This window comes from Coffea arabica, chromosome 10c (assembly GCF_036785885.1).
Source record: "Coffea arabica cultivar ET-39 chromosome 10c, Coffea Arabica ET-39 HiFi, whole genome shotgun sequence".
NCBI classification, from domain to species: domain Eukaryota; kingdom Viridiplantae; phylum Streptophyta; class Magnoliopsida; order Gentianales; family Rubiaceae; genus Coffea; species Coffea arabica.
The window spans coordinates 7,030,201-7,040,740 of NC_092329.1; the positions used below are offsets into that span (position 1 = coordinate 7,030,201).

General features: G+C 33.6%; 2 protein-coding genes across 2 annotated transcripts; both read left to right on the forward strand.

Moving 5' to 3' along the window:
• Window positions 1-3,252: 3,252 nt before the first annotated feature.
• On the forward strand, window positions 3,253-7,198 carry LOC113713845 (uncharacterized). Its single transcript, XM_027237650.2, has 6 exons — window positions 3,253-3,655; window positions 3,763-4,035; window positions 6,169-6,329; window positions 6,451-6,556; window positions 6,631-6,756; window positions 6,897-7,198. Exons 1-6 carry the CDS (start codon window positions 3,464-3,466, stop codon window positions 7,032-7,034), a joined length of 996 nt encoding a protein of 331 aa, XP_027093451.1. The 5' UTR covers window positions 3,253-3,463; the 3' UTR covers window positions 7,035-7,198.
• Window positions 7,199-8,489: 1,291 nt separating this feature from the next.
• Window positions 8,490-10,176, forward strand: LOC113714531 (28 kDa ribonucleoprotein, chloroplastic-like). Its single transcript, XM_027238423.2, has 4 exons — window positions 8,490-9,055; window positions 9,284-9,382; window positions 9,468-9,755; window positions 9,913-10,176. Exons 1-4 carry the CDS (start codon window positions 8,654-8,656, stop codon window positions 10,027-10,029), a joined length of 906 nt encoding a protein of 301 aa, XP_027094224.1. The 5' UTR covers window positions 8,490-8,653; the 3' UTR covers window positions 10,030-10,176.
• The last annotated feature ends 364 nt before the right edge of the window (window positions 10,177-10,540 follow it).

Genomic DNA, 10,540 nt, shown 5'->3' on the forward strand with positions numbered 1-10,540 from the left:
ATGATCTTTTCTGTCAAAAGAAAAAACTAATTAACATACAAAGTTGAAAGAGCTGTGGAGACGGGTAGAAAAGACAGCAGAAGCAGTGGAAAAAGTGGCAAACCAAATAATTGACCAACTTCCAGAAAGCCAAAAACTGAGAAATGTTGTGATTTCTATTGAAAAGGTGGGCGAAGCCGTGGATAAAGATGCTCATCTTGTTGGAAATTTCGTTGAAAGGGTTTGGCCTAAGACACTTGGTTAATTAAAGCATTTACAAATAATATACTATTCCACTAAAAATAATTGATGAAGCCAAGGAATCTGCAAAAGCCAAAGAAGCGAAAGCCCGGAAGAAGAAAACCAAACCTACAGATATTTAAATGCATAAACTATACAGGGACCTACAAATCTAAATTGTAAGTGAATGGTACATAATAGAAAGTCACATTTGTTAGTTGATAGTGTTAATTACTGCTTCTTATCTTGTAATTTTCACGCTTATCCTGAAATTTACCGTGTTCATTTCTATTAATAGTAGGTAAGGTCAATGGATATAGAAAATTTGTTAAGCATTTAATTGCCGGCCTCTCAATTGAGATGTGACTTGCGAGTAGTTTTTTATGTATATTTAAGCTTGGAGTAGGAAAAAAGTTTCGAGACATCCGAAGAGGCTGGTTTTCAGTGCTGCAATTTACTATCATCTATAGAGGGCTAGGAACCAAGCTGCATTTCGCCAAACCTCTATGGCTGCTGTAGCTATTTTTGTATTCAATTCAACTCTCTCTGCTGTTCGAGATGTTGTAGCAGCAGGATTCAGTAAAGTTCCATTGTCCAAAGATAATTGGGAACTAATTATGGAACTTGGGCTGCCGTATAGTTGTTTTAACTGGCGGTCAATTATATAGTTTAGTTGCTGACTCTTTGTATTTAGCGCTAGTTTGATAACTCTACTTAATGCTAAAAATTAATTCATTTAAAATTTTTTGAATTCAGTATGTTTGATAATAGAAATGTCTTACCACTTAATATATTAAGCACTTACAAATTTTTTAGTGAAAAATTTTCACTGAATTTTTGGAATTGGCTGCACACACTATAACTCTCGTACATATAACACATTCTCGTATATGTTCTTGCAAAAAATACATATGTTCTCTTTCTGTTCACGTGCGTGCACGTATGCAAATATACACTCTCCTACGCAATATTCACATTTAAACACCACCTCTAAATTGTTTCATTATTTTCTATTTCTCTCAAACACACACATACATACTTTTCTTTCTCTCTAGATGCACAAATAAAGGAAATCTTTTTAAAGATAAAAAAATATTATTTCTACTATATTTCAATTCAGCAATATAATTCGATTACTTATCAAACAAATATAATTTAATCAATTCAATAAATTAATACTTTCAGCATTTATTTTTCATAATTCAAATTTCAAACTTCAGTCTTATAAAACAAGCCCTTAGGGTTCGTGTAATTCATAGGATAACAAAAGATTGAATTAATCATCCTGTTTTTTTTGGTTGTATTTTACATACGGAATGACATTTCCCAACTAACCGAATTAATTCTCTATTCATGAGATAAAATAATCCAATGAAGGAGGCGGTAGGATGACTAAGAGATAGGATGATGAAATTTTAAACTAATTTATCCTTATAAATAATATAAATTTATACTTTCATAATTATATAACCTTACCCTCACATGATAATATAACATGAATGGACTAATTTGCCTCTACTAATTAATTTAAATTTTTTTTGACTAATTTACCCCTACTACTAACATAACAATATTTGGACTAATTTGTCCTACGAATGATATAAATTCATATTGAATATTATATAACCATACTCTTACATAATAATATGATAATAAATTGACTAATTTTTCCCTTCTAATTATATTAAAATTTTTTGACTATTTGCCCCTATTCATTATTTTAAAATTTTTGACAAATTTACCCCTATTATTAATTTAATGTTTTTGACTAATTTGCCCCTATTTACATCATAACAAAATGACTATATTGCCCCTGAACTAAATTACCCTTACTAGCTTTATTTTCTCAATTAAATTCTATATAAATACATAACCTTGTCAATTGGGTATTGCCAATGAGGGTTTCAATAAAGCCCAAACTCAGTCCAAAAAAAATATTCTATATTGGCTTGAACTTGGCTCGTTTAAGACTTTTAAATGGGTTGGATTTTGTTCAATTGAATCCTAACTTAACCAAAACTGATCCATTATTTTATTGAATTTCAATTTTAGATTAAAAAACTAGGTTAAAACTTATTTTTAAGGGACCGAATGGACTGAGTTTAAGTGAATGCAAATTTTTATATATCAAAATCCTTGATTCACTTCATAATTCTATAGTCTCAAATTACTTTATTTTAATAAAAGTTATAAATTATTAAATTATTTTATTAGAACAATCCTACTAATTAAGGGGTATTTTGGTCATTAAAATAGTAACCATATCTCATCCAATTTCCAACTAAACACAAGATAGGATTATTTCCCAATATATTCTATACAACCTAGAATCAACCAAACACTAGATGACTTGAATTATTAATCCAAGGATGATTCAACCCAAGATTAATAATCCGAAAATGAGTCATCCCATCTCATTCAATCCATGAACCAAACGAACCCTTAGTTTAGTGTGTTTCTAATGTTATTGGAAATTTGGAATGTGCATTTCTGTGTACACTCTTTCTTGGTTGATCCATGGAAAGTGAAAAGGTTGCTCAAAAAACAAAAAGAAAAGAAACTATTAATGCTTTAAAGTTATTACTCACATAATCAATTGCAATATTTTTGCACATGAAATTTTACCTTTTACTTAAATTATTAAATACAACATCGGATTCACTTCTTATTTCAGGACACTAAATAGACAAACCCAACGTAAAAAAGTATAACCTGTATTTTGTAGAGATTTACTGACAAAATTACAACACAAACTTTTAGTTCAAAATCTCATAACATTTATTGACATGCAAATACAATCAATTAATAGGTCATTTTTTAAAAAAAAAACCACACACACGAGGAGCCTCTAGAAAGGGGAATAAACCAATTAAGGAAAGAAAAAGGATAAAAATTAAAAAGAAAAGAAAAGAAATAGTTTCGCTCCCTAAAAAAAAAAACTCCTAGTCCACTGTGATGCGCCCACGTGCACTTCTCCACCATCTTCACCATCGAAATTAAAACAAAAGATCCCAATTCTCCAACGGCTCTCCCACAGTACCAAACCGTCTCACTCCCTCCGATTCAAATTCTGCAAAACCTCCCAAGAACACCGCCACAGTTCTTCTTCACACCCAAAACCCTAGCTTTTATTCCCTAGGGTTTCTTTTCTTCTCCATATTATCTGATATTTCCCTGAAAAAGTTGATCCAACATCGTGTATTCGTTTTTGCTGGGGTTTCAATTCTTGTTAAAAAGTTCAAGAATGGATCTTTCTCAAGAAACCGAAGACTTCCTTCGAGAATCGGTGGAATATACCCTCGGCTTGCCGGTCTCGACTCAGACTCTGCAATTAAAGCTTCGCGCCGCGGAAGAAGCCCAATATCATCTTCGCAATCAGTATCTTCATCTCCAATCGAAACTCAGAGAAAAAGATGAAATCATCGAGCGAGCTAGGGTTTGTAATTTTTTTTAATTTTTGTTATTTCCCCTGATTAATTGGAAAATAATGCAAATTTCTGGGGCTTTTAGGGTTTTATTGATGTTTCTTGTGGAACTTTTTAGGCGGAGGCTACTCTGAATGCGCAGGCGTTGAAGAAATTTGTGGAGGAGAATCAGAAGTTGGCAATGGAATGTGCCAATTTGTTGGGGCAGTGTAAGAGGTGGGAGAGAGAGTGCTCGTTGTATGATCACGATCGCGAGGCATTGATGGATTTTGGAAATGAGGCGGATGAGAGAGCTAAAGAGGCTGAGGTTCGAGTTCATGAGTTGGAAGACGAGGTGAAGACGTTATCAGAGGAATTGCAATTTTACAAGTATCAGTATGATGAACAATCGGTAAAAGTTCGATCCTTTCCCTCCATTTTGTGTAACAGGATCCAATGGAGTAATTAATTTCAGTTGTAAAATGTTTATCTGGTATTTGGATTCTTAAAGAAGACAAAAATGGGGTTGGCCCGAAACTTGAATGTCATCTATTGTTTTAATAAGGAACATGGAACTACGTTTTTATTTGTTCACGGCATGGGATTTTATCCTTCTTAGTTGTAAAATATTTTTATGACTTCATTGATTATTACCTATTCATCTGGTATGGTCACTGAATAATCTTGAATTGACATGATGAAATGCAAAATTGTTTTGTATATGTTTAGCTTGAAGATTCTGTTGTACTTCGTTTAATGGATGACAATAATTTATATATGTTTGCTGTAACTGACTGCCTGCTGGTTGATGAATAATATTGGCATGGTGAATAGTAGTTTTGATGTTTTGCATGGATTTATTTGGTTTTCCTTTCTATGGATATAGAGACTTCAAACTAGTTTAGCTGAAATCCAACAGCGACTTTGAAAAGGAAACTGTTTTAAGTTGGGGTTTTTATTGCTGAATTTTGAACTTGATATTGATGCTGAATTTAATCATTCCCGAAATTTTTCAATAATTATGGAGTGATTTAAGGTGTCAATCTTTATATGAAGCCTGAAAGAGTTTTTGAAACATATCAAGTATCGTGAGGTTTTTGCATTATCTAATAATTGATTATAATGATTCTCCGGAATAGAGGTCTACGTGCTGTAAAGGACTTTAAAAGAACACACCAACTGTTGAACCTTGATCCCCCTACGTATTAGTGGTTTTTAGATTTTTTTTTTAAGCATGCAGCTATATGATCACCTTTTGCAACAGGACTATGCTTTTAAATGAAAAGCATGCCCTGTGATTTCTCAGCTGGCTGATTAAATGAAAAGATCTTAGTCTTGCTGAACTGGTAAAAATTGGCCTTTGGTGTAGTGATAACTTTTGTTTCATGTACCCTTCTGGCTTAGCTTGTATGCTTTGATGATACCTTCTGACTATGCTTTTAAGTTACCCTGTGATTTCTTGGCTGGCTGATTAAATGAAAAGATCTTAGTCTTGCTGAACGGGTAAAAAATTGGCCTTTGGTGTAGTGATGACTTTTGTTTCATGTACCCTTCTGGCTTAGCTTGTATGCTTTGATGATACCTTGGTTTTACTGAATTATCTTCTCAAAGGTTTTCTAGGTGTGTAATCTGTGCAGAATTTAGGAACCAGGCAGCTGATGCCAAAAATGTGGAAACAACGTGCAGTTTTATAATATCAAATAATACTAACTTAGTTCACATTGTGTGCTGTGGCTCAAAAAATTGCACCTCTAATTATTTATAGATCTGATGTGTACTTTTTATTGTAAACATTCATTTTATGTGGCTCTTCATTTTGTATCATCAGCATCTTTATTTTTTTTAATTGGATAAAGGCTTTAATATCTTATTTGAGCATCTTGGCTGCCTTGATCTCTTTAGTTTAAAATTTCCCATCGAGTTACGTCTTTATCCAATATATGTAGCTTAATAAATGTATACCTGTCTAGTTGATAAAAATTACCGGTTCAAAGTTGTCTTTTGAATGAAATACCAGGATTAAGCAATCAGAGAGTAAATTGAAACAATCTCGACAATTTAGAGTATACTTAATGAAAATTAAGCTTCTATTGGACAACATCCTTGCAATGGTTGATGATTCTCTCAGAGCAGAAGGCTTACCTGTAGAGTATGATGATTTTTTTACTCAATGTAGCTTATGTGGCATAGATGTGTTTCTTTACTGTTTCTTTTAGAGTTAATTACTTCAAATGCTGGAGCTATCTTTTGCCCTTTATTCTGGGCAAAAGCTGGGGTGGTGTATCACATGTTTGATGAATCTGCACTTGATATCTGGTATTAATTTATTGGTTCACATTATGGTTAGAGTTAATGGAAGCTATCTAGATAATTATTGCTTATCAAAAGTAATTTTTGTGTGTTGCTGTGAATCTTACAAGTGGACGTGTGTGGCACAGATAAATCTGTCTTCTTTTATGTGGATAGTATTATGAGATGAAAATTTGTTAATGTAAGCATCTAAACTAAATAAAGCTCACATTGAGGCTCATTGTCATACCTGAAGGTTGGTACATCAGGAGAGGCCGCAGCGACAGAACAAATGTTACTTGAGTCACTATTGGCTTCTGCACTTGGAAAAGACAATGTCATGTCAACAGCGCGTTCATTTCTAGAATCTAATCGTGGAGTTGATGTGTTTGAAAGGATGTTGAGCCTGTGGAATAGGTAAGATTGACAATCAAATCTATGATGGTATTGCTATATCATATACTTTACAATATTCCAATAAAATAATCTTGTTGCAGTTTTTTTCTGATTTGACTGATATTTCTTTTTCCATTGGTAGCTTGAGACCGTCAACACAGAAGGTGTTAGCTTTGGTGGCTGAGTTGACGAGTTTGGAGAAACACAAGGAACATTTAAGAGTCAACCTTGATAGGGCTGAGGAGGAGGTAAGCTTTCGTTTGAAAGGTGTGCCAAGTTCATGTCAGCGTGTTGTTTACGAAGCTCTGTTTTCTGACCTTAGGTGAAGGTGTTGTTTGAAGAAAACAACATCCTGGATGAGGAGAACAAAAAGTTAATGAGGCAACTCCACAGAGAACGAAATCTACATGGCTCTGGCGGAAAACATTCTGGCAGCGTTTCTTCAAAGGTTAGAGAAAATTAGTTGCATATTGTAGGCCAAAATTATAATTGGTGATAGATGCTCAAAACAAGTGCTTGCTGGCACCTCTATACTTGCTATAATGTGTAGTGTTGAAATGATTAATTGAATTTCTTCTTTCTATACAGGGTAACAAGAGAAAGTCCAGCCGCAAGATGTGCAGCCAAGTTGAGAAGAAAATTGATTTCGGTGATGCTGATTCACTAAGACAACCATTATCACCTTTGCAACAGTACTCGCCTGAAAGCAGGATGCACAAAAAGTAGCAAACATACTCTGTTTCTCGACAATGTTGTTGCAATTTTTTTTTTTTGCCTTTATTTAGTAAAATCTCTTTGTGATTCTATTGTATCAGAAATACCGTTCATCTTACTAAAATGTGTTTCAATGAACCTATTCATACTTGATAAATCACATGCTTGTAAAGTTATTTTTTTCTGTCCTAAACAAAATTTTTTTTAATCATTATGTTGCAGCCCAATGGAAATATTTTTCATTCTGTGGTTATGTTGATTGTTGGCACAGTGTATTGAACTAAAATCTTGAAAGTAGACTTGGGATTGTCTTTTTCTTTTTTTTTTGACCAAATAATGGCAGAGATGTCAATGACGGTAGAGGTATTCTATCATGGCTAATTGGCTATAGTTGGTTCTGTTAACGGTTCTACGGGTGCATTCGGATCAAGTCAAGCTCAAACAACAAGGTAAAATAATTGAGCTCGAGCTCGTCAAACTTTTAGAAGTCGAGTTCAAGGTCGATTTCAGTTTACCTTACTCAAGCTCAAGTTTAATTAAATCTAATCGAGTCAAATTGAACTTAATCAAGTCTATTCAAATGTAATCGAATTTAATCGAGCCTATTCGAGTTTAATCAAACTCACGTAATAAAAATTAATATTTTATATAAAATTTTAAATAAATGATATTATTGACATTTCACAATAATAAATATTAAAAAATTAAAAGATATATATATATATTATAAAAAGCTCAATTAGACTTGTCGACCTTGCAAATAAAAAATATTGGAGTTCGATCTTGACTCGTGAGCTCAAACGAGTAGTTCGAACTCGATCAAAATGAACTCAAATCGAGTTATTGACCAAATAGTTCGCGAGATCGAGTCGAATTACTTGGCTCAACATCACCTACAGTGAGTTGCTTTTTAAAATTTCAATCCGTCCTTGCATTTATGGTACGACATTAATTTTGTCACATTTCTGAAGTTACACTTCTCTAGCTGGTAATTCCACCTTATTTGTGATGAACTATTTTCTATCAGCACAATAACATGTAAGAATTTGGGGTTGTACATTAGCACTGTTTTCCTTTCCTATTTTCTTAGATAAAATGTGTTTGGTTAAGTACATCTCAATCGTTCCTCAAAACAATATTTTACCAATTCCGGTCCTAAATCCTAATACTTCCCAGTGGTCCGTAGCCATTCAAATTAACAATAAGAGGCAAGAATGCAAAAAAATTAAAAATCTAAAAAAAAAAAGGGTTTCAGATCTTCATACATAAACATTGCCACGTCATTTAAATTAAGAACCTGAAATTTCGTTTATTTAGCTATACAATAGTTAATTCCTGAGATCATAAAAAATGCTCAAATTATTTATAGAAAATAAAGGATATTTTTTTTCATTATATATATGCTTGTATATAAAATAAAGGATATTTTTCATTATATAAATACAATTATTTGTTATTCAGATAATTTTTTGTCATGTTCCCCCTTATCCAATCGCTCTGGTTCTCTCGTCGTTCTCCCTTCCTTTCCTCAACTCCTCTATTTCCTCCCCTTTTGAAACAGGGTACCCAACCCCACAAACCATGAAAAGTCATTAGATTTTTCTTTTCAACCTTGATTTCTCTACCCATAAATGGCACTTCTTCGTCTTCTCCATTTGCCATCATGTCCCACAAACTTCTTCTGCTTCCACCAGAACCTTTCCTCAGCTTCACCACAACCCTCCACTCACAAACCTCCCACACTCAACGCCACTCTCTCTTTTCCCTCTCTTTCATTCAAACTCCCATTTAAGTCCCAAAGATTCAATCTTTTTGAGTTCCAAGTCCCTTTTTCAGCCCAAGCCCAACCCATTACTCAAAATTCAGAAAATGCAGAAAAAGATAACCAAGAAGAAGAAGAAGACGACGAAGGAGAAGGAGAAGAAGAAGAATTCTCTAAAACCAGAATTTTAGCTCAGAATGTTCCATGGACCTCCACTGTAGATGATCTTCGTCCTCTCTTTGAGAAGTATGGTACTGTTGTGGACATTGAGGTTGGTTTTCATTGCTTTTTGTTCAACTTCCAAAAAACAAAAAATACAACTTATGCTCAATCTAGATTGTGTTTTTTTTCTTTTTAGCTTGTTTTGTTTGCTTTAAACATAACGGCTCCAGTTATATCTTGATTTTCTTGATAATCAGTGGAATGAATGTCTGAATTGTGAAAAATGTTAATATTCTGAATGATTTTGTTTTTGTTTTTATTTTTTCGTTTGTTTAAGCTGTCAATGTATAACAAGACCAGAAACAGGGGTTTGGCATTTGTTTCAATGGCTTCACATGAGGAAGCTCTGGCTGCTTTCAGGAATCTCGAATCGTATGTAAGCATATTCGATAAATCTTGGCTGTTTCTGGACATTGTATTTTTCATGGGATTATGTAAAATTCTGGTTATGTTGTGAATAGGATTATCAGGGTAGAGTGTTAAAGCTGAGTTGGGCTAAGCCGAAGAAAATCAAACCTGCTGCTCCTCCAAAGCCAAAGACATTGCCAATACACAACTTATTTGTGGCAAATTTACACTTTGCAGCCCGTGCCAAAGATCTCAAAGAGTTTTTCAATGCTAATAATGGAAATGTTGTTTCTGCTGAGATTATTTTTCAAGATAATCCTAGACGGTCTGCTGGTTATGGATTTGTTTCCTTCAATACTAAGGAGGAGGCTGAGGCTGCACTAGTAGGTTTTCAAGGGAAGGTAATCTTAGGTTTTATGCTTATTTCTTCTGATGTCATTTGATGTTGAAGGTTTATTGCACATCTGTATTTCTTTTTATGTTTTTTAGTTTCTCTAATCTATATTGAAGTGAAGAGCCTTTTCTCTTGTTGAACACTGAGAAAGTCCTTTGCTGCAGGAGTTTATGGGGAGGCCAATTCGAGTGGCACGCAGTAGAGGATTTTTAAGACCACAAACAAAAGCTGATGTTCAATCTGATATTACCACAGCTAAGTCAAATTCTTTAGAGAATTGAGAGATCCCTAATGGAGCATGAAGGTTAATTAGTTTATAGATGTGTTTTATATTTCTTGTAAAATTCTACTTACAAACTGCTAGATGCACTCAATTTTGTATAAGCATCTTGAGCTGAATTTTGAAGTTTCAGTTAGTTTTTCTTTTAGTTTTGTATTTAAAATACATTATCTTTTCTTTCTTTTTTTTAAAAAAAAAATCTTTTCTAGTGGCCTTTTGGGGGAAAGGAATGCAGATGTTTCCTTGTGTTACCAAAATGGTTGGCCTGGAGTAATCTTTCATTGAAAAAAAATATCCTCAACTCTCCTCAACTTATGAGCTAATTGTGTTTGCTTGCACATGCAATTTAGCATGTCATCCAGTCATAAGCATGGTGTTAAAAGTCTATGTTCAGTTCATTTTTATTTTTCTAATTTCTCATATAGGCAAATGGATATTAAATTTCCTAATTGGCAAGTGGAAAGGATATTCAAATTAACACTTGTGCACTCCATACTTTGTCATCAAGGTGG

Bases quoted from the DNA above. Each gene is read 5' to 3' on its own strand.
- LOC113713845 (XM_027237650.2), top strand. From the start codon at position 3,464: ATGGATCTTTCTCAAGAAACCGAAGACTTCCTTCGAGAATCGGTGGAA. The intron at 3,656-3,762 runs GTTTGTAATTTT...GGAACTTTTTAG, and splicing joins AAATCATCGAGCGAGCTAGG to GCGGAGGCTACTCTGAATGC. The intron at 4,036-6,168 runs GTAAAAGTTCGA...TCATACCTGAAG, and splicing joins ATCAGTATGATGAACAATCG to GTTGGTACATCAGGAGAGGC.
- LOC113714531 (XM_027238423.2), top strand. From the start codon at position 8,654: ATGGCACTTCTTCGTCTTCTCCATTTGCCATCATGTCCCACAAACTTC. The intron at 9,056-9,283 runs GTTGGTTTTCAT...CGTTTGTTTAAG, and splicing joins GTACTGTTGTGGACATTGAG to CTGTCAATGTATAACAAGAC. The intron at 9,383-9,467 runs GTAAGCATATTC...TGTTGTGAATAG, and splicing joins TCAGGAATCTCGAATCGTAT to GATTATCAGGGTAGAGTGTT.